Source organism: Oratosquilla oratoria, chromosome 21, assembly GCF_046742065.1.
Source record: "Oratosquilla oratoria isolate Oo_2021 chromosome 21, ASM4674206v1, whole genome shotgun sequence".
NCBI classification, from domain to species: domain Eukaryota; kingdom Metazoa; phylum Arthropoda; class Malacostraca; order Stomatopoda; family Squillidae; genus Oratosquilla; species Oratosquilla oratoria.
The window spans coordinates 59,759,778-59,783,083 of record NC_134797.1 but is presented as its reverse complement, the minus strand read 5'-3'; the positions used below and the strand labels follow the sequence as shown (position 1 = coordinate 59,783,083).

At 40.9% G+C, this 23,306-nt stretch overlaps 1 protein-coding gene across 2 annotated transcripts in view; it reads left to right on the top strand.

Annotated features, from left to right (window-relative positions):
• ValRS (Valyl-tRNA synthetase) overlaps positions 1 to 23,306 on the top strand; it is a 51,024-nt gene that overhangs the window by 22,371 nt on the left and 5,347 nt on the right. The window contains exons 12-18 of one of the 2 annotated variants that reach the window (XM_076205039.1): positions 29 to 137; positions 243 to 536; positions 8,819 to 9,124; positions 12,619 to 12,771; positions 13,584 to 13,908; positions 18,100 to 18,266; positions 18,372 to 18,485. In XM_076205039.1, the coding sequence (XP_076061154.1) occupies positions 29 to 137; positions 243 to 536; positions 8,819 to 9,124; positions 12,619 to 12,771; positions 13,584 to 13,908; positions 18,100 to 18,266; positions 18,372 to 18,485 (1,468 nt within the window). The remainder of the gene's footprint in view (positions 1 to 28; positions 138 to 242; positions 537 to 8,818; positions 9,125 to 12,618; positions 12,772 to 13,583; positions 13,909 to 18,099; positions 18,267 to 18,371; positions 18,486 to 23,306) is intronic. The other variant, XM_076205040.1, reaches the window with a different exon arrangement.

Sequence of the window (23,306 nt, the reverse complement as noted above, 5' to 3'; positions counted from 1 at the left end):
GTCTGCTTACATATTTTTCATTATTAAGGCAGGTTTACCTCCATGCAATGGTTCGAGATTCACATGGTAGAAAGATGAGCAAGTCACTTGGTAATGTCATCGACCCAATGGATGTAGTCTATGGTATTACCCTTGAAGTAAGTGTTTTGGTTGTTTACTACTACATGGTGAAGACATCCACATTGCTTGTGTATTTCCATAAGGCATTTTGAATTGAGTCAATTTTCTGTAATTGGTTATAGGATCTGCATAAACAACTAGAGGAGAATAGCAACTTGGAATCTAAGGAGATTGCCAAGGCTAAAGAAGGGCAGAAACAGGACTACCCAAGTGGTATACCAGAGTGTGGTACAGATGCTCTCCGGTTTGCCTTATGTGCCTACACTGCTCAGGGACGTGACATCAACCTGGATGTTTTGAGAGTCAAGGGCTACAGGAACTTCTGTAATAAGTTATGGAATGCCACCAAGTTTGCCATGATGAACTTAGGCAAAGACTTTAAACCTTATTCCTCGCTGAAAGTGTTGCAGGACAAGGTTAGTGACTTGTTTTAGTGTTTCTTTTTATAGGTGTCACTGACAAAGATCTTATGATTGTATTCAGTTGGCACCATTCATTGTGAAAGTAAATTTGTATTTAGTATGAAGATGTTAACATGACTTGTTCATCATCTTACAAGGGAGGTAGCCGTAAAACAAAGGCATAAAATCCACTCCCACCCATTTCATCCCCACATCCTCCCTCCCTCTTATCTTGGCTCCTCCTGGATGATGGGTCATCCCTGCATCAGGTGGTTGGTGAGTGTTGGATTAAGATACCTCCTAGGTGTATTATTTTCTGAATTTTTTAAACTGCCAATATATGGCTAGGATGCAGAATATTTGTTTCATATAAGTTTTGTTTGGGGTATTGGCTGCTTGTTATTGTGGCAAAGTAGCATGCAGTTGATACTTTAGGGTCTATATGGGGCGCCCCTATGGACCGGAGCCACACATCATTTTGTCTATGATAGAGGAAAACTCTTCATAGAGAAATGATGACACTTATACTACAACTGTCCCCCAACCCCTTGCTGCTGTCCTGTACCATTTCTCTGAGTATTCATTTTCTGCTGTGGGGGAATTCCCTGTGGTGGGGGAAAAGAATACTGCCACCAAGTATTTCCACTTGGATTGTAAGAGGCGAGAAGAAAGGGACGGGGAGTGGGACTAGGCATCCTTCTCCTTGTAGCCCCACAGGGGACATTCCTAAACAAAAAAAGTAAAGGCATAAGAGGGTCTGGGAGTTTTCGGACCAGCACCCTAAGGTTAGGGTCTTTTAATGTGCGTGGATGTGGTACAGATGAGAGTAAAAGGGAAGAGATAGGTAGTATGTTTGTGAGAAGAAAGATGGATGTGTTGGCTTTGAGTGAAACTAAGTTGAAAGGGAAGGGTGAGTGTAAGTGGAAGGTTATCAGGAGTGAAGAGAGGGAGAGGGAGGGAAGGGGTGGCTATTCTAGTAAGTGAAGAGATAGGTAAACGTGTAGTGGAGTGGATAATGTGGATGAAGGTGAAGCTGGGAAAGGAGATGTGGGTCTTTGTAAGTGCATATGGGGCTGGCAGTGAGAAGAGTGTAGAAGAAAGGGAGGCCTTTTGGATGGATTTAAATGAATGCATAGAGGACTTAGGGAGAAATGTCAATGTAATAGTACTGGGAGACCTTAATGCTAGGGTAGGAAATGGTCCAATTGATGGAGTGGTTGGGAAATGTGGAGTTCCAGGAAAGAATCGTAGTGGAAAGTTGATGGTGGAAATGTGTCTAGAAAGAGAGTTGATGATAGCAAATACAGTGTTTCGGAAGAAAGTCAAGCATAAGTACACATGGGAGAGGGTGGTGGATGGAAGGGTGGTAGATAGAGCGTTGATGGATTATGTAGTGATAAATAGGATTATGATAGGAAGAATTAAGGATGTACATGTGCTAAGGGGAGAGGGTGGGGGAATATCAGATCATTTTCTGGTGGAAGGTAAGTTGAGAGTGGAGGACAGATGGAGAAAGAGGAATGGGACAAAAGGTAGGGAGGTGCTTAGAGTGAACTCTTTAAAAGAAAAGGAGGAGTACAAGAAGAAGCTGAAGGAGGAGTGGGAGGGAGTGAAGGATAGAGTAGAGCTAGGTGTGGAGGAGGAATGGGGATGGTTCAAGGAGGGAGTCACAAAGTGTGCAAAGATGGTGTGTGGAACAAGGAGGACAGGAGGAAATAGAAGAAAGGATAGTGAATGGTGGGATGAGGAAACAAAGAAGGTTGTAGAAGAGAAGAAGTGAGCTTTCACAGATTGGTTACAAAATAGGATGGAGTCATATGAGAGGTACAAATAAAAGAAAAGAGAAGTAAAGCAAAAGGTAAAGGAGCCAAAGAGGAGAGCAGATGTGAAGTGGGGTAAGAGTATGACAGAAAATGTTGAAAGTAATAAAAATATGTTTTGGAAAGAAATTAAGAGAGGAAGAGGAGGCAAATCAAGTAGAGAAGAAAAGGTAAAAGGTGCAGATGGAGAAATGATAATGGAAGAAAAGGCAGGAAGGGGAAGATGGGCAGAATATTTTAGGGAGTTGCTAAATGTGAAGGAGGATAGGGTGGGAAAGATAGTTGCAGTGGGAAATGCTAAGAAAATGACCATGATGAGTGAGGAAAATGGAGGAGAAATAAGGAAGGATGAAGTGAAGGCAGTTGTTAAGATGATGAAAGCAGGTAAGGCACCTGGTCTGGATGGATGCCATGCAGAATGTCTAAAAAAAGGAGGTACAGTGATGGTTGACTGGCTGGTGAGGTTATTTAATGTTTGCTGGAGAGAGGGTAGAGTGCCAGAGGACTGGAGGAATGCCTGTATAGTTCCACTTTACAAGGGGAAAGGGGACAAGTGTGAATGTAGTAATTTCAGAGGGATTAGTTTGTTAAGTGTAGTTGGGAAGGCTTATGGGAGGATCTTGATTGAGAGGATTAGGAGAGGAACGGAGTAATTGGTGAGGAACAGTGTGGATTTAGGTAGAGGTTGTGTAGATCAGATTTTTGTGGTAAGACAAATATGTGAGAAAGCTATAGGAAAGGAGAAGGATGTTTTTTGGGCTTTTATGGATCTGGAAAAGGCTTATGATAGGGTAGACAGAAAGGCACTGTGGGAGGTACTGCAGATATCTGGGATAGGAGGAAAGCTTCTAGGAGCTGTCAAGAGTTTTTATGAGAGTAGTTGAGCTTGTATCAGGATTAGAAATGGAGAGAGTGAGTGGTTTGAGGTAAAGGTGGGACTTCGTCAAGGATGCGTTATGTCACCCTGGCTGTTCAAATTATACATGGATGGGGTAGTGTGAGAGGTAAATGCAAGGGTAGTGGGTCAGGGACTGGAGATGGTTAAAGAAAATAGAGAAAAGTGGGAGGTGAGCCAGCTGTTGTTTGCGGACGACACTGCGCTTGTGGCAGGATCGGAGGAGGGACCAAGGAAGTTGGTGACAGGGTTTGGGAGAGTATGTGATAGAAGAAAGCTAAAGATAAATGTGGGTAAAAGTAAGGTGATGAGATGTACAAGGGGTGAAAGTGGCAGTAGACTGGAAGTGAGCATTAAGGGAGAGCGACTGGAGGAAGTGGATAGTTTTAGATACTTGGGTGCAAATGTGGCTGGAAAAGGTGGAGTGAAGGTGGAGGTAGAATATAGGTTGAGAGAAGCGAGTAAATGCCTTGGTGGATTGAAGAATGCAATGAGGAATAGACATTTGGGAATGGATGCTAAGAGGAGACTGTATGAAGGAGTGATTGTGCCAACAGCACTGTATGGCGCAGAAACATGGAACATAAGAGAGGAAGAGAGAAGGAGTTTGAATGTGTTTGAGATGATGTGTCTTAGAAGTATGATGGGGGTTACTAGGCTAGATAGAGTGAGAAATGAGGAGGTGAGGAGAAGAACGGGGGTGGAAAGGGAGTTGGGAGATAAGGTTGATGAAAGAGTATTAGGATGGTTTGGACACATGGAAAGAATGAGTGAAGAAAGACTAGTAAAAGAGGTATGGAAGGCAGATGTGGAGGGAGTGAACATGATGGGACGTCCTAGGATGAGGTGGATGGATGGGGTGAAGGGGGCTTTTGGGAAGAGGGGAATATCTGTTGAGGAAGGATGGGAGAGGACAGAAGACAGGGGTGAATGGAGAATGGTTGTATGTGGATGATGTTGTGATGCATGAGGTGGAATGGGCAGGGGGATGGGGGGTGAGGTAGTATGACGCAGCCCAAAGGGATTTCTCCCCGTCTTCTCCTTTTATGCATGGGGGGACGGAGAGGGGGGGTGGTCGCCGATTTAATGAAGTGGCCTTGCTGTGGATGTGCTGTGTTTTGAGACACTGCTTTCTGACCCAGGGCAGTGGACAAGGTGCAGGGATGACCCGTCATCCAGGAGGTGCTAAGATAAGAGGGAGTGTGGAGTGTATTCAGGGATGGAATGGGTGGGAATGATTTTATGCCTTTTCCTTTTTGGCTACCTCCCTTGTAAGGGTGAAAAAGCCTTGGTATATGTGTGTATATGTATTTATTCACTCCCTTATTATAAATTTCTTTTAGTACATTCCATTTCTCTTCCACCCCTGTTTCTTCATTTAGGAATTTTTCCCACTTCGCATTGCGAAAGAATTTTTTGAGTTTCTCAATATTTGTTTTGTTGTACATTAGTCTTCCTATTCTGTGTTTATCATTTCTGCTTTGATCCATTTGCTCTTTCAACTCAAATTCTATTAGTACATGGTCACTCTTTTCTATCGGAGTTTTGTAATCAATTTTATTGACAATTTCAGGCTCTGTCGTGAGTATTAAATCCAACCTTGATGGTTCTTCACTACCTCTGTATCTGGTATTTTCCTTTATCCACTGAGTCATTGTGTATTCAATGGTCATGTTGAGCAGGACATTGCCCCAGAGTTCCTCTTTGCCCTTCACTGTCATTTCCTCCCAACATATTTCTTTTGAATTAAAGTCACCTATAATTACTGTATTACCTCTGTCCTTCAGTATATTAGTTAATTCATATTTTGTATCTTCTAATATTTTGGAATTATCACTTTCTGTTCAGGACTGTGTTTTGGGGGGCACATACACCACTACAAATTTTCTACTCTTCATATGTTTGCTTTCAGCTTGTATCGTCATTGATTCTACATTATTTTTTCCTTTAGCTATTTTTGTTAAATTTAAATCTTTATTAGTCAAAATTAATAGTCCGCCACCCTGTTTATCCTTTCTATTTTTTGTCCAGCAGTTGTATAAACCTTGTCCCACAGTGTTGGGTGGTGGAGTACACTATAATTTAGTTTCCACTATTCCCATTATGTCTGTTTTTCTAAAGCCAGATAATCATTTAATTCTTTCATTCCTGAAGTTATTCCATCTATATTGGTATAAGCTATTTTAATTTCCTGTCTCCTCATCTTTTTCTGTCTTTGTTTCCTTTTTTCTTTTATACCATTTTCTCAGCCTCAGGTGTACCACTCTCCAATTATTATTATTATTATTATTATTATTATTATTATTATTATTATTTTTTTTTTCATTTGCTTCGTTTCTGAGTTTTCTTTTTCTTCTTCCCTTGTTTCTTTTTTTATCCATACATTCTTGTTAAGTTCACTATTTGCTAGTTTCATTGTTCTGGATAGTACTTCCTCGGCAATTGTTTGAAATCTAAGCTGTACTTTCAGTGGCTTGTATTGTTTTTCTTTAGAGTATCTGCCCATCCTATAGGTCTCCTCGATTTCCCTATCTAAACCTTGTCCTTCTGCTTTCAGCTTGTATCGTAATTGATTCTACATTATTTTTTCCTTTAGCTATTTTTGTTACATTCAAATCTTTATTAGTCAAAATTAATACTCCGACACCCTGTTTATCCTTTCTATTTTTTGTCCAGCAGTTGTATAAACCTTGTCCCACAGTGTTGGGTGGTGGAGTACACTATAATTTAGTTTCCACTATTCCCATTATGTCTGTTTTTCTAAAGCCAGATAATCATTTAATTCTTTCATTCCTGAAGTTATTCATCTATATTGGTATAAGCTACTTTTAATTTCCTTTCTCATTTTTTTTCTGTCTTTTGTTTCTTTTTTCCTTATATACCATTTTCTCAGCCTCAGGTCCACTCTCTCTCTCTCTCTCTCTCTCTCTCTCTCTTTTTTTTTTTTTTTCTTCATTTCTAAGTTTTTTCTTTTATTTCTTCACTTGTTTCTTTTTTTATCCATACATTGTTGTAAAGTTCACTATTTGCTAATTTCATTGTTCTGGATAGTACTTCCTCAGCAATTGTTTGAGATCTAAGCTGTACTTTCAGTGGCTTGTATTATTTCTCTTTAGCATATCTGCCCATCCATTTTTTTCTTCCACCTTTTCAGTCACTGCTTGCATTTGATCTTTTATCTCCTTTTTTAATGCCTCATTCCTATTTATATCTTCACTTTTCAACCTTTCATTTTCTCCCTTTAATTTATTTAATTCCTTTTTTAAGTCATCTATCTCCCTATTATTCTCCTCATTGGCTTTCCTTAGCATAGCTACTTCTTTGTACATTATTTTATACTCACTTTTGAGCTCTATTAAATCATCCAAAGTGTCATTAATATATCTATTTCTCATTATATTTCTATACCTAGGTTCTCCATCCATTTCTAATCCTCTATGCATAATATGTCTTTCCCCTTCAAACCCCGAAAAAAAACTCTTTCAAACCTTTGGTATTCCCTTGGTGTTTGAGAAAGACATGTCTTCTTTCAAATGACACCAAGTGGAGTCTCTATTCTGCTTTCTTCTAAGCATCTTTTTGCTGGTTCTTTGTCTCTCAGAGTTTCTTTGCTTCTTTCCATTTTTTGTTTAAAAAAAAAAAAAAAAAAGGTAAAATGGAGATACAAAGATGTTTACATTTTGGTCCCAATGAGCTTTCACTTTCTCTTCACTGTGTCTATGTAAACAACTAGGTCCGCTTTCAAATTCGTTCGTTTGTGAATTGCTAACTAGCGGCTCAGAGTGTTCATTCCAGTACGTCCTGCTTTGACCGTGTCTGCTGTGTATGTATTTACCCAGTTGTATTTACCTAGATGTATCTTGCGGGAGAAGAGCTATGCTCTTAGGGACATTCAGTTGTATCTTTCCGCATCCAGTTCTTTCTTAAAGTCATGTATAGATTTAGCATTCACTGTTCTCTCTTTTAATTTATTCCATGTATTTGTCACTTTGTGGAAAGCTATTCTTTTTCAGATCTCTTCTGTAACTGTCCTTCTTCAGTTTCTTCTTGTGTCCCCTTGTATTTCTATTGTCCCATTTAAGTAGATCATCCCTGTCAAGGATTTCCATCCCTTTCATAATTCTATATATGGATATCAAATTGCCTCTTTCTCTTCTTTGCTCCAGAGTTAATGATTTTAGTTTTTCTAATCTTTGTTCATATGTCAGCGTACTGAGTGTTGGTACCATCTCTGTGCTCTTTGAATTCTTTCTAGTTTGTTTTGTTTTGTTTTTGTTTTTGCACTGGGTGACTATAGTGTCGCTGCATACTCTAATTTTGGTCTTATCAGTGTAACTAGGATTTTCTTCACCATCTCCTTGTCCATGTAGTCAAAGGCCTTTCATTGATCTTATTAAGTTGTAGGTTTGTCCAACTATTTTATTTACATGTTTGTCTGGTGTCATGTCATTTGAAATGATCACTCCTAGGTCTCTTTCTGAATTTACTTTTGTAACTTCTTTCATTCCAATTTTGTATATGCTGGCCAAAGGGGTTAGGGTGTTGTTACTTGAATTGAAGGTTGAGGGGATGGTGGTTCGAACCCTGCCACTGGTGAAATTGAACCAAGGGTATGGTTCTTTAAATCTCATGCTACAAAGTCCCCTGTAAGGGGTACTGTCCTAGCCTCCTGATAGTGGGAGTTTGTGACTTTAAACCATATCATTGTGTGAGGAACAAAATTAAAGATGTGCAGATATGGTTAATGGTATAGGAATGATTATATCAAGATACACACTTAAAGTTGGCTGCATGGGCATATATTTATGTTGCCTATATGATTTATATTTTGACTTTCATCAATCATACACTGATATACTGTAACTTTATTGTTATGAAGATTAGGGATATGTGGTATACACCAATGTGTTATTTCTATCCATACAAGTGAAGAGTATGTGAAGAAGTACAATTTTCCATATAGATGCATAAATACTAAGAATAGTTTAGTTGATATAGTCTAAGCTAGAACAAAACGTGAATTAAAATCTAAATGTGGTAAAAGTAAAGTAAGGATATAGATAATTTTGACCATACTTGACTGTGTGGCTAAATACACCTAAGTCTCTCAATCCAACACTTGCCAACTGGCACTTATGAGGACCTTTGGGCCCAGGAGGACATAAACCCACCTTTGGAATTGGTGGTGTTTTATACCCTGAGCCAATTCCTGAAGAGGGAGTATGTCCTGGACTCAAACTTGTGCACAAATGGTGGTTGGCAAGTGTTGGATTAAGAGACCTAGGTGTATGATTGATTGGAGGGTACGAGATAGGACCCACAAGTGTTACTTCTTCCTTGTATACTACTGTTAATACGTGTATTTCATGCTTATTCTTCCTTCCAGCATTAGGATTTAATATCAGCATTATTTCATAATGAAGACATTTTAGGTAGTGAAACAGCTTGCTAATATTTTGATGATACACAACTTGATTGGAGAGTCTATTTATATACTCTTAAGTAATACTTATTATAGGTATATACCAGAGTAACAAGGGTTTCCTTAGATATTCCTCTCTCTCTCTCTCTCCCCCTGTTAGGTTAGGGTCGGGAAATCTTCATCGCCACATTCTAAAGATACAGTTTCAAGCACCAACTTTGTGTTCTCTGATCTGTCCCTACTTGATGCTCACCTAGAACTTAATAGCTACATAGGGGGCTACTGCCCCACACAGAAAGATTTAGAAATACTGAAAATAGTACGTGAGCAAGATGCAGCCTTAGCCAGGTATCCACATGCCCTGCGTTGGTACTGCCACATGTCCAGCTTTACAGTTGAGGAATGCAAAAACTTTCCCCAATTGAATTATCACCCCAGCAGCTCAGGGACTATGGCAAACAAGAAGGTAAGAGGCATTGCTCTTCCATAACATTTATGCATTTGACATAAGTGGGCCTTGGATGCACAAGTAATGTCTTTTGAGGAGTGGTGAGAGTGCAAAACATAAAGAGTGAATGGAGGAAGACTTGAGTGGGTGAAAAGATGACTCAATCTGAAGGGAAATTATTATCAGCTCTGTAAAATATTTAGTGGATGAAAAGGAGGGTTGCTATATAATGAAGCAATGGGGATAAACCAGCTCTACCAGTGAGTTCTGCTTGGGAAGTGTTGTCTTCCTGCATAATTTTTTTGTCCTAACCAATGTGGTGGGAACCATGAATCCTTTATCTACAAAATGCTGAGATGGGAGAGGAATTGAACAGGTTCTTATATATATATGAATTGAGTTTATGCTTTGAGATGGCTACATTCCTTATAAGGGGGAAAGGCCTTTAGTATATCTCTTTATAATTTTACACACATTTTTTATGTATGAGAGAATTTAAGATGTGGCTCCAGGAGGAGCCAAGAAAAGAGGGAGGGAGGAAGGGGTGGTGAATGGGAGTGGAGTATGTGGGGGATGAAATGGATTTATGCCTTTTAACTTTGGTTACCTCCCTTGTAAGGGGAAAAAAGTCCTTGGTATATGTATATATTAAGTTCAAGGTAAATGTGGGTAAAAGTTAGGTAATGAGATGTACAAGGGAAGAGGATGGCATCAAATTGGAAGTGAATATTTAGGGAGAGAGTCTGGAGGAAGTGGATAGCTTTAGGTATTTTGGGGCACATGTGACGGGAAAGAGAGGAGTGGGGTTGGAGGTAGAATGTAGATTGAGAGAAGCAAGTATATGCTTGGGGAGAATAAAAACTAAAATGAGAAATAGACATTTGGGTATGGATGCTAAGAGAAGATTGTATGAAGGGGTGATTGTGCTGACAGCTCTGTATGGGGCAGAAACATGGAACATAAGAGAGGAAGATTTTAAATACTAGGTGAAGTGTCTTGGAAGTATGATTGGGATTACTAGGCTGGATCGAGTGAGAAACAAGGAGGTGAGGAGGAGAGCAGGGGTGGCAAAGGAGTTGGGAGATAGGGTTGATGAAAGAGTATTGGGATGGTTTGGACACAGAAAGAATGAGTGAAGAAAGTAAAAAGTGTGAAAGGCAGAGGTGGATGGAGTAAACATGAGGGGGCGACAAAGAATGAGATGGATGGATGGAGGTAAAAGGCCATTGAAAAAGAGGGGGATGTCTTTTGAGGAAGGAAGGGAGAAGACAAGATATATATATATACACATACATATGAATATATATATACATTCCATCCATATACCAAGGTCTTGTTCACCCTTATAAAGGCGGTAGCCAAGTCAAAGGCACTCACCCGCTCCCACCCATTCCCATTCTATCCACCACCCTTGTGTCAAGTCGGTCAGAAGTGTTTGAAACTATGTTATGATTTGGCAAGGGGGACATGCAGTGTGATGAATTGTAGTAGTTGTAGTATGAGGTGTTCTATGACTTTGGAGGGGGTGCAGAGAAATATGAGTGGACAGTGTGGTGCTGGAACTGTTGGGTCTTTGTTTGATTTGGGGATGGTGATGATTTTCCTATGCTTCCAGATGTTGGGTGTGGTGTGTGAAAAGCTGTAATTTGGAATGTCAGTGAGTGCTTGTATTTTGTGTGGTCTGAGGTGTTTTAGGTGTATGTTACCTATGTTGTCTGGACCACAAGTGGATGAGTGCTTGAAGTTGTGGATTCATTTGGCTGTCTATGAAGGGTATGAAGTCCAAGTCTGTAGGGAAGTATTTCTTACGTCAGATGATGCAACGGTACATGAGTTTTGTATGTGTTGTAGGTTGTAGTACAGGGTTAGGGTACAGGTGGGGGAGGATTAGGATCAGGGATATGAGGAGTGGATGGGGGAGAGGGTGGAGGTAAAAGGAAGGGCAAGGGTGGGGGTTTGGAATAGGATGCAACTGGGGGTGGGAAGGTGGGAGTGAGACAATGAGTGGGCATGAAGAACAAATCTAGGTGTTTGTGGTGTTTTATGTCAGCAAATGTTGTGCAAGTGAGTTGAGCCCAGTTTTTGTGTAAGTTGCATTGAACTGAGCCCTTTGTCTGATGGCTCATGGTGATAGTTTTGGAGTATGTTGGAGTTGGACATGTAGTTTGTGATGGAGAAGAGGGATGATCATAGGAGAATCATTCATTGGTGTAGAAAAATGTGAATGTGTATTTTTAGGTAAGGGTTGTGGTACTTGTTTGGCTAATTGAAACTGCTCCCAGGGATCTGTGCCACCTGCTGGGGCAGCAAGGGCATACTTTGGTGATTTGGCCCCCAGTCCTTTCATGTTGTGTGTTGGGAGGGGGGGGGGGGGGTTCCCATGATGTAGACATTGCCACACCAGGTTACTGGTATCCAGAGACCCCTACTTTAATTTTCCAAGAAATTTTAATAAACAGTAGACCAGTTTGTTTATGGGGGTAGCTTACTTTGAATATCCAGCATGGAGTGTCATTAAACTGACAGTTACCAGGGATTCAGCCAGCTCATAAAAACTAGGTCTGTATTTGTTGAATGCAGTTGTCTGCCTAGTGGTTTGTGATAATAACCACAGAAAATCAAGAACTTTTACTTCATATTTTCTAGCAATTGGTAGAAAATATATTTTATGTGAAAAGGCCCAATTCTCAAAAATATTTCAAACTGTTAGATTCATAAGTACACCATCCTCTGTTACCCAGAAATAACCACCACTTTATTTTTAAAGGCATGTTTTCCTAGTGTAGGACCATTCATGAAAAAATGTGTGAACCTAGCAGCTGAGATGGTGAAGTCATGTATTTCAGGGCTTATTGCTAGTATTAATATAACAGGTTCTTTTAGATGATTTGTTCACTGATTGTACTGTTTGTGTATGTTTCATAAAATACCTTTTCTGAGTAACAACTGAAGTGAGTTTTCATTTTTCATCTGTGGGATGAATGTATATAACTTCCAGGCTGGTGCCCCCTTGGCTTCTGGGTATATTCATAGTGCCCCACCCCCATACACTCGTGTGAATACACACCTTTTATACTTTACTCTGTAACAAAAATATGTATTCATTTATAATTCTTTTATTCTTTATAAATTACATACTTATTCCTGTACCATAATGTTTATAACATATTTTGTCATTCAGATTTTATATATATATATGCAATAAAAACATAAGAGACATGTGTTCTACAGATGCAAGGTAACCACTATGAAAAGAAACGACTGGAGCAGAGTGTTTTTGTATGCACTGAAGATGTAATACACAAAAGCACTTAAAATATATATATATATATATATATATATATATACATATATTCACATATATATATTGGCCCCCTACTGTCCCCTTTTACCTCAATCCACCCCCCCCCCCCATATTTTTCCACCACCCACCTTGGTAATCACAGATGTATATGAACTTATTAGTTTTGAAGGTTACAATTGTACATACTGTTGCATATATTATGTTGCAGGTAAATCAGCTGAGTACCATGGATTGTTGGATGCTGAGTATGCTTGCCAGAGCAGTTCAAGAATGCAATACAGCTTTCCAAGACTTCAATTTCCCACAAGCCACAACAGCCCTGTACAACCTGTGGTGGTATCAAATCTGTGATGTCTACCTGGTCTGTAGAGTCCTTTATCTTATTGTCTTCTCTAACCCCTTAAGCATGGATCACACACACATGCATGCCAGATAAAAGCATATAATCCACAACTTCAAGCACTTGTATGCCTGTGGCCCTGACAACATAAGTAACATCCTCCCAAAACACCTTGGATCACATGGCATACATGCACTCGCCAACATGCCAACAACACAATGTACACTCCATAAGGAATTTATAGGGAAAACCCTGTTCCTGTCTTGGCTTTCTTCAGGGAGGCGGGATTTTTTGGCCAGACAGTCTAGGGAACAACAGTAACAACAATTAGGTAAATAGATCATGAACAGAAAATTCTCATTAAACTGTGATCTACACAGAAAGTAACCAGCTGTTGCCCCTATAAAATTGACTGGTATTTGATAGGTCAAACTTCTATGCCATGTTGAAGGGGTTAGGAGTTTAGTAGTTACTTCACGTTACAGTAAACCCTTGAAAAACTGAATTTCCTGTTCCATCTGAACAACCCTTTGGTATACCAAACTCTGATTCAGCTCATGTAGCATTCATTGAGCTGACCACACAAGCCTCTGATATGCTAATTCCTAGTGTAGGGAGTGGTTGCTGGGTGATATGATACATAGTAAACATTGAACATCTGTGACTGAATGTTACACCCCTTATGAGCAGGAAGGTGAAAATATAATCCATCTTATAAATTGATCTTTCAAGTGAACAGTATGACTTTCCCCCCCAATTAGTTTGGTTTATCAAGGATTACCACCATAGTTGTATGAAAATGGTTAGATTAATTAATGTTTTTTTTTTTCCAGGAGTGCCTCAAACCTGTAATGTATTCAGGGTCCGAAGAAGCCAAAGAACTAAGTAGAAATGTTTTGTATACATGCCTCTACACTGGGTTGTGCCTCATTTCTCCTTTCATGCCCTTCCTTTCTGAAGAACTTTTCCAGCGTCTCCCCAAAAGAACCTCAGATGAGCCCCCCTCTATTTGTGTTACCCGTTACCCAGAACCAGAGGACTATAACATTTTTATTAATGAAAATATAGAAGAAGAAGTCAAGTTTTCAAACAAGGTCATTGGGGAAGTAAGGTCAGCCAAGGCCATGTTCAACATTCCAAACAAGACTAAAATAGAATGTGAGTATATAGACAAGTTTGTCCTCTCATGATTCAGTTATTTCTTTGACAAATTAAGTTAGATCCCTACATCTGTGATATTTGAACTTATTTGCATATATATATATATATATATATATATATCACAACAAAGTAATGTTGTAGCACATGGGTAAAATTATACTAATGACCCACTTTCAGAGAAGAATAGGCGAAAGTAAAAAGATCTGTACATTTCGATCACTGTGATCCTCTTCAGCAGATGAGGTCATTAGTATAATATATATATATATATATATATATATATATTTATTTTATTACCTTGAAAGGATCTGATCTAAAAACAGTAGAGGATTCCTAGTCCCTTTACTCCTTCCCATTTAGTCACTCTTTATGACATGCATGAGAACCAATGGCAGATAGTGTTGATCAAAGAATACTGGGATTGATTAGGGATATGGAAAGAATGAGTGAAGAAAGACTAAGCAAAAGATATATATCTGTGTGTGAATAGTAAAGCCTGTGTTGAAATTAGAAATGGAGAGAGCAAGTGATTTGAGGTAAAGGTGGGACTTTGCCAGGGATGTGTCATGTCACCATGGCTGTTCAATTTGTACATGGATGGGGTGGTGCAAGAGGTAAATGCAAGGGTAATGGGCAGGGGATTGGAGATGGTTAAAGAAAATGGAGAAAAATTGGAGATAAGCCAGTTGTTGTTTGCTAATGACACTGCGCTTGTGGCAGGATCAGAGGAGGGATTAAGGAAGTTAGTGACAGAGTTTGGGAAGGCGTGTGAAAGAAGGAAGATTAAGATAAATGTGGGTAAAAGGTGATGAGATGTATAAGGGGAGAGGATGGCAGGATACTGGAAGGGAGTATTAAGGGAGAAAGAATGTGAAGAAAGATTAGTAAAAGAGGTGTGGAAGGCAGAGAGAGAGTGAACATGAGGGGGGAACCAAGGATGAGAAGAATGGGGTAAAAGAGGCATTGGGAAATAGGGGAATGTGTTGAGGAAGGGATGAGAGAAGATGGGGCGAGTTGAGAATGGTTGTGTATGGATGATGCTGTAATGCACGGAAGGGAGTGGGTTGGGTGGCTGTGAATAACATTTTGATGCAGCCCAAAGGGACTTCTCCCTGTCTTCTCTTTTTCTGCATGAAGGGTCAGAGAGGGGGTTGCCAATTAAATGTAGTGGCCTTACTGTGGATGTGCTGTGTCTTGCTGCATTGCTTCTGACCCAGGGTAGTGGATGAGATACAAGGATGACCCATCATCGAGCAGGAGCCAAGAAAAGAGGGAGTGGGGATGGAATGGGTGGGAGTGTATTTATGCCTTTGACTTTGGCTACCTCTCTTGTAAGGGGGAAAAAGCCATTGGTATATATATATATATATATAGACAGAGTGATTGGGAAGTATGGAGTTCCAGGTAAAAATCATAGTGGAGGATTGGTGGTGATGTGTCTTGAGAGTTGATGATAGCAAATACAGTGTTTAGGAAGTCAAGCATAAGTACACATGGGAGAGGGTGGTGGATGGAAGGGTGGCAGATAGAGCATTAACGAACTATATAGTGGTGACCAGGAGTATGGTAGGAAGAGTTAAGGATGTACATGTTCTAAGGGGAGAGAGTGGGGGAATATCAGATCATTTTCTGGTGGAAGGTAAAGTGAAAGTGGAGAATAGGTGGAGAAAGAGGAAAAGGGCAGAAGGTAGGGAGGTACTTAGAGTGAACTGCTTACATGGGAAAGAAAAGGAGAATAAATATAAGAAGTGGGAGGGAGTGAAGGTTAGAGTAGAACTAGGAGTGGAGGAGGAATGGGGATGGTTCAAGGAGGGAGTCATTAGGTGTGCAAAGATGTTGTGTGGAACAAGGAGGGCAGGAGGAAAAAGAAGGAAGGGTAGTGAGTGGTGGGATGAGGAAGCAAAGAAGGATGTAGAAGAGAAGAAACAGGCATTCATGGATTGGCTACAAATTAGGATGAGGGAATTATATGAGAGGTACAAAGTAAAGAGAAGGGAAGTTCAGCATAAGATGAAGGAAGCAAAGAGGAGAGCAGATGTGAAATGGGGTAAGAGTATGACAGAAAATTTTGAAAGTAATAAAAAGATGTTTTGGAAAGAAATTAAAAGAGGAAGAGGAGGCAAATCAAGTAGAGAAGAAAAGGTAAAAGGTGTAAATGGAGAGATGATAATGGAGGAGAAGGCAGTGAGAGGAAGGTGGGCAGAGTATTTTAGGGAGTTGCTAAATGTGAAGGAGGATAGGGAGGGAAAGGTAGTTGCAGTGGGAAGCACTAAGAAAATGAGAGTGATGAGTGAGGAAAATGGAGGAGAAATAGGGAAAGATGAAGTGAAAGCAGCTGTTAAGAGATGAGAGCAGGTAAAGCACCTGGGTTGGATGGATGCTATGCAGAATGTCTGAAGAAAGGAGGTACAGTTATGGTTGACTGGCTGGTGAGGTTATTTAATGTTTGTTTAAGAGAGGGTGGAGGACTGGAGGAATTCCTGTATAGTTCTGCTTTACCAGGGAAAAGGAGACAAGTGTGAGTGTATTAGTTTCAGAGTGATCAGCTTGTTGAGTGTAGTTGGGAAGGCTTATGGTAGGATCTTGATTGAGAGGATTAGGAGAGGAACAGAGGGAGTAATTGGTGAGGAACAGTGTGGGTTTAGGACAGGTAGAGGTTGTGTAGATCAGATTTTTGTGATAAGACAGATAAGTGAGAAAGCTATAGGAAAAGGTAAGGATGTTTTTTGGGCTTTTGTGAATCTCAAAAAGGCTTATGACAGGGTAGACAGGAAGGCATTGTGGAAGGTACTGCAGATATATGGGATAGGAGGAAAGCCGTTAAGAGCAGTCAAGAGTTTTTACGAGAGTAGTAGAGCTTGTGTTAGGATTAGAAATGGAAGAGAGTGAATGGTTTGAGGTAAAGGTGGGACTTTGTCAGGGATGTGTTATGTCGCCCTGACTGTTCAAGCTATACATGGATGGGGTGGTGCGAGAGGTGAATGCAAGGATGGTGGGTCAGGGGTTGGAGATGGTTAAAGAAAATGGGGAAAAGTGGGAAATAAACCAGTTGTTGTTTGCTGACAACACTGCGCTTGTAGCAGGATCAGAGGTGGGATTGAGGAAGTTAGTGAGAGTTTGAGAAGGTGTGTGAAAGAAGGAAGCTGAAGATAAATGTGGGCAAAGGTAAGGTGATGAGATGTACAAGGAGAGATAGTGACAGCAGGATGGAAGTGAGCATTAAGGGTGAGAGACTGGAGGAAGTGGATAGTTTTAGATGCTTGGGTGCGAATGTGGCAGGAAAGGGAGGAGTGGGGGTGGAGGTAGAATATAGATTGAGAGAAGTAAATGCCTTGGTGGATTAAAAAGTGTAATGAGAAATAGACATCAGGGAATGGATGCTAAGAGGAGATTATATGAAGGAGTGATTGTGCCAACAGCACTGTATGGGGCAGAAACATGGAACATAAGAGAAGAAGAGGAGTGTGAGTGTGTTTGAGATGAAATGTCTGAGAAGTATGATAGGGGTTACTAGGCTAGATAGAGTGAGAAATGAGGAGGAGAACAGGGATGGAAAGGGACTTGGGAGATAGGGTTGATGAAAGAGTATTAGGATGGTTTGGACACATGGAAAGAATGAGTGAAGAAAGATTAGTAAAAGAGGTGTAGAAGGAGTGAATATGAGGGGGCATCCTAGGATGAGATGGATGGATGGGGTGAAAGGGGCATTACAAAAGAGAGGAATGTCTGTTGAGGAAGGACAGAAGATAGGGGTCAATGGAGAAGGGTTGTGTATGGATGATGCTGTGATGCATGAGAGGGAGTGGGTGGGGATGGGGGGTGAGGAAGTATGTATGAGCCCGAAGGGATTTCTCCCCATCTTCTCCTTTTCTGCATGAGGGGACGGAGAGTGGGGGTTGCTGAATTTATGAAGCGGCCTTGCTGTGGATGTGCTGTGTCTTGCGACACTGCTTCTGACCCAGGGCAGTGGACAGGATGCAGGAATGACCCGTCATCCAGGAGGTGCCAAGATAAGAGGGAGGGTGGAGGGGAGTGGAATATGTAGGGAATGGAATGGGTGGGAGTGGTTTCTATGCCTTTTTTTTTTTTGGCTACCCCCTGTGTAAACGGGGGAAAAAGCCTTTGGTATGTGTATGTATATATATAATTATTACTAATATTATTACCTTTATGATTATTATATTGCAGTGACTCTTCAGTCTGAAATAAAAGACACTTGTGATGTTTTAGAAAAGCTCTCCCAGGATATAGCTACTCTCACTCTGTCAACATCAATCAAGGTTGGAAATGAAAAACCAAAAGGTTCAGTACCAGTACCTGTGTCTTCTGACTGTGTAGCGTGGATCAAACTCCAGGTTAGTAAATGTTTATTTTGAATGGATATTAGTTGTAAAATAATCAGAAATTATTATCTTACACTGCTTTATATTTTATATAATGGTCCTTATTCGATTGGACAGGGCTTGGTGGATCTGCAGGTTTGTCAGAAAAGAATTCAGGAAAAGAAGGAAAGCTCAGAGAAGGCATTGGGGAAACTGAAGGATGACATGGGCAAACCACATTATTATGAGAAGGTGGGTTATAAAACTTGAAATTTAAGATTGTTTTGGATTTAAGCACACTGAGAAGGTACACATAAAGCTGAATAGCAACTGTGATGAGTTCTTCAGACATGTACCAATGACAGGTACCAAAATGGTCATACAAGACAGTCATTTTATTGTTGATTGTCTTCAGACCCTGTCAGCAACCTCGCATCTGGTGATGAAGTATTGAGAGACTGAGACTCAATTTCTGTGCACAGTATTTGTATAATTTTTACTGTTCTACATTTTCACCTAAGGAGGGGCTAACAATTGGCAACTTCTGCCTTCTCCTACTGCAGGACAGCTATGTTGAGATATTCCCATATCAATGTATACCACTTTTTTTTTTTTTTTTTTTTTTTTTTTTTCCTCTCCAGAGAGATTATTATTTGACTCTGCCACCCACTTTATAAAGGGGAGAAGACCTTTTGGTATATGTATTATTAGCAGTGTTGAGAGGAACAGGAGTAATTGGTGAGGAACAGTGTGGGTTTAGGAAAGGTAGTGGTTGCCTGGCTCAGATTTTTCTGGTAGATATTTGAGAAAGCTCTAGGAAGAGGTGAGGATGTTTTTGGGGCCTTTATGGATTTGGAAAAGGCTTATGACAGGGATAGACAGGAAGGTAATGTGGGAGGTTTTACAGATATATGGTATTGGGGGAAAGGTGTTGAAGAAAACTTGGGTAAATGTAAGGTGATGAGATGTACAAGGGTAAAGGATGGCAGTGAGTTGGAATTAAGTCTAAGGAGAGAGACTGGAGGAAGTGGGTAGCTTTAGGTGTTTGGTATGTGGTAGGAAAGGGAGGAGTGGAGGTAGAGGTAAATTCCAGAATGAGAGAAGCAAGTAAATGCCTTGGGGGGGATGAAAATGTTATGAGAAATAGGCATCAGAGATTGTATGAAGGGGTGATTGTGCCAATGGCATTGTATGGGGCAAAGACTTGGAATTTAAGAGAGGCATAGAGGAAAAGTTTAAATATGAGATGAAATGTCTTGAAGTATGGTAGGAATTAGGTTGAAGAGAGTGAGAAACAAGGAGGTAAGGAGAAGAGCAGGAGTGGAAAAGGAGATGGCAGATAGGGCTGCTGATGAAATATTATTGGGATTGTTTGGACACATGGAAATAAACTTGAGGGGATGACTGAGGATGAGATGGATGGATGGGATGAAGGGGGTGTTGAACAAAGAGAAGGCAGGAGATAGGGATTAGTGGAGAGGGGCTGTGTATAGATAATACTGTTATGCAAAAAGGGAGGGGCAGGGGATGGGGGGGTATGAGGTGCTTATGTGTGAATGATATTTTGACAAAGCCTGAAGGGATTTCTCCCTGTATTTTATTGTGCATGAGTGAAGGGCCTTGCTGTGGATGTACTGTCTTGCTACATTGCTTTTGATCCAGGGCAATGGGCAGGATACAGGGATGAGAGGGGGGAAAAGATGGTAGGTGGGAGTAGATACATGCCATTGACTTGGCTACCTCACTTGTAAGGAGGAAAGAGCTCTTGTCATATAGATTAACAGTGTGGTTGGGTACAGATTAATTCTGTATCCCAAAGGTACCAACATTGGACGATTCAGTGTTTTTTGTTTGTAGTGTGGGTCTATATTTTGTCACCCACCTTGTAAGAGGTCCTGTGGTATGAATAGAAATTTATCTCATTTGGTGTATTGAGTGCACAAGTATCATATATAATGTACAATGGCTTTCCCCCCCTTACAAGGGAAGCAGCTAAAGTCAAAAGGCATCATTCCATTCCCACCCATTTCATCGCCACTTGCCTCCCTCCCTCCCTCTTTTCTGGGCTCCTCCTGGATGATGGTTCATCTCTGCATCTCGCCTATTGCCCTGGGTCATAAGCAATGCAAGACACAGCATATCCACAGGATGGCCACTTCATTTAATTGGTGACCCCCCCACCCCGTCATGCAGAAAATAAGAAGACAGGACAAAATTCCTTTGGGCTGCATCAAAATATCATTCACATATAACCACTCTCTAACTCCTCCCCCATCCCACACCCTCTCTCTCCTGGCAAAGTCCCACCTTTACCTCAAACCACTTGCTCTTTCCATTTCTAATTGTAACACAGTCTCTACTACATACATATGCCAAGTGCTTTTTCCCCCATACAAGGGAGGTAGTCAAAGTTAAAGGAATAAATCCACTCCCACCCATTTCATCCCCTTTTCTTGGCTCCCATCTGGGGTATTGGTAGCATGTAATTGTATGGACCAGAGCCATACATCATATTGTCTTTTAGACAACTTCACCAGCCAGTCCACCGTCATTGTATCTCCCCCTTTTTTTTTTAGACACTGCATGACACCCATCTAACCCAGATGCCTTGCCTGCATTTTATTAACTGCTTTCATCCCATCTTTTCTTATTTCTCCCCATTTTCCTCATTCATCGCTGTCATATTCCCTCCCACTGCAACCATCTTTGCCTATCATCCTTCACATTTAGCAACTCCCTAAAATGCTCTTCCCATCTTCCTCTTACCACCACCTCTTCTATTATCATCTCTCCATCTGCACTTTACTTTTTCTTCTCTACATGATTTCCTTCCAAAAAAAATTTTTATTACTTTCAAAATTTTGTCATATTCTTTCCCATTTTACATCTGACTTCCTTTATCCTGTTTTACTTCTTTCTTTGTACCTCTCGTATGTCTCTCTCATCCTATTTTACAACTCATCTGTGAATGCATGTTTTCAACAACCTTATTTGCTTCATCATCTGACCACTCACCCTTCCTTCTCCCATCCTCCTTGTTCCACAATCTTTGAACACCTTGTGACTCCCTCCTTGAAACATCCCCATTCTTCCTCCATTCCTAGCTCTACACTTGTTCACTTCCTCCCACTCCTCTAAGCTTCTTCTTGTACTTCTCATTTAAGCAGTTTACTATAAGCACCTCCCTATCTTCTGTTATTTTCCTCTTGCTCCATGTATCATTCACTCTCAGCTTACATTTCACCAAGAAATGATGTGATATTCCCTTCCCTCACTCTCTCTCCTAGCATGTTCATCCAAAACTATTCCTACTCTTCGCCTGGTTACCACTACATAGTACATTAAAGCCCAGTCTACCACCCTTGCATCCACCACCCTCTCCCATGTGTACTTATGCTCTACTTTCTTACTAAACACTGTATTAGCTATCATCAGGTCTCTAGACACACCATCTCTCCACTACAATTTTTCTGGGCACTCCACACTTTCCAATCAAACCTATTGATTCATCTATTCTAGCATTGAGATCTCCCAATACCACTACATTGAGATTTCTCCCTAAACCCGCTGTGCACTCCATTTCCTGTACACTCTTCTCTCTACCAGGCCCATATGCACTTACAAAGACCCACATATTAACCTATCTCTTCACTTACTAGTATAGCCACCCCTTCTCTCCCTTGTCCTCTCTTCACTCCTGGCACCCTCCCAAACTCATCCCTCCCTTTCAACTTAGTTTCACTCAGTGCCAACACAATCTTTCATCTCAAACATACTGCCTATCTCCCTTTTACTCTCATCTGTACCACACCCATGCACATTAAAAGACCCAAACCTTAGGGTTCTGGTTGGAAAACTCCCCCCTTTGGGATTACAGAGAGTAGGATGCTTAGTCCTAGCCTCTATCCCATTTTAGTCACCTTTACCACTGAAGTGGGAACACTTGGTGGCAGTATTCTTCACCCCCTACCACAGGAGTATTAGGGTGGTTTGGACACATGGAAAGAATGAGTGAAGAAAGACTAGTAAAAGAGGTATGGAAGGCAGATGTGGAGGGAGTGAACATGAGGGGACGTCCTAGGATGAGGTGGATGGATGGGGTGAAGGGGGCTTTGGGGAAGAGGGGAATGTCTGTTGAGGAAGGACGGGAGAGGACAGAAGACGGGTGAATGGAGAATGGTTGTATATGGATGATGTTGTGATGCATGAGGTGGAATGGGCAGGGGGATGGGGGATGAGGTAGTATGTGTGAGGAAAATTTGACGCAGCCCAAAGGGATTTCTCCCCGTCTTCTCCTTTTATGCATGGGGGGACAGAAAGGGGGGTCGCCGATTTAATGAAGCGGCCTTGCTGTGGATGTGCTGTGTCTTGCGGCACTGCTTCTGACCCAGGGCAGTGGACAAGGTGCAGGGATGACCCGTCATCCAGGAGGTGCTAAGAGGGAGGGTGGAGGGGGTGTGGAGTGTATTTAGGAATGGAATGGGTGGGAATGATTTTATGCCTTTTCCTTTTTGGCTACCTCCCTTGGTATATGTATGTACCACAGGGTTTGGTGAAAATGGAAAAGTATATTCAGAGAAGTGGTATAAGACAGTATTAAGAGTGGGGGGACAGCATAATGGAGAGACAGTTGCAGTATAGTAGCATCATTTCTCTATGAGTAGAGATTTTATCTAATAGACAAAATTATGTGTGGCTCTGGTCCATAGGGACACCCCATATAGACCCTTAAGTATTGACTGTATGCTACTGAGCAGATTTTTACCTCGCAATAACATGCAGACAATATACCTCAGATGGGGGTTAGCCATATATGTATATGTGTGTTTGTATATATATATATATATACACACCCTATGTGTGTACATATGTTCACATATATACCCTGTCTGGGGTATTGGCTGCATGTTATTGTGAAATTAAAGCTGCTCAGTAGCATGCAGCTGATACTAGGGACTGTATGGGGCACCCCTATGGACCAGAGCCACACATCGTTTTGTCTGTGTTAGAGGAAATCCCTGTTCATGAGAAATTATGATACTTTATTATACTGCTACTGTCCCTCTGTTTTGC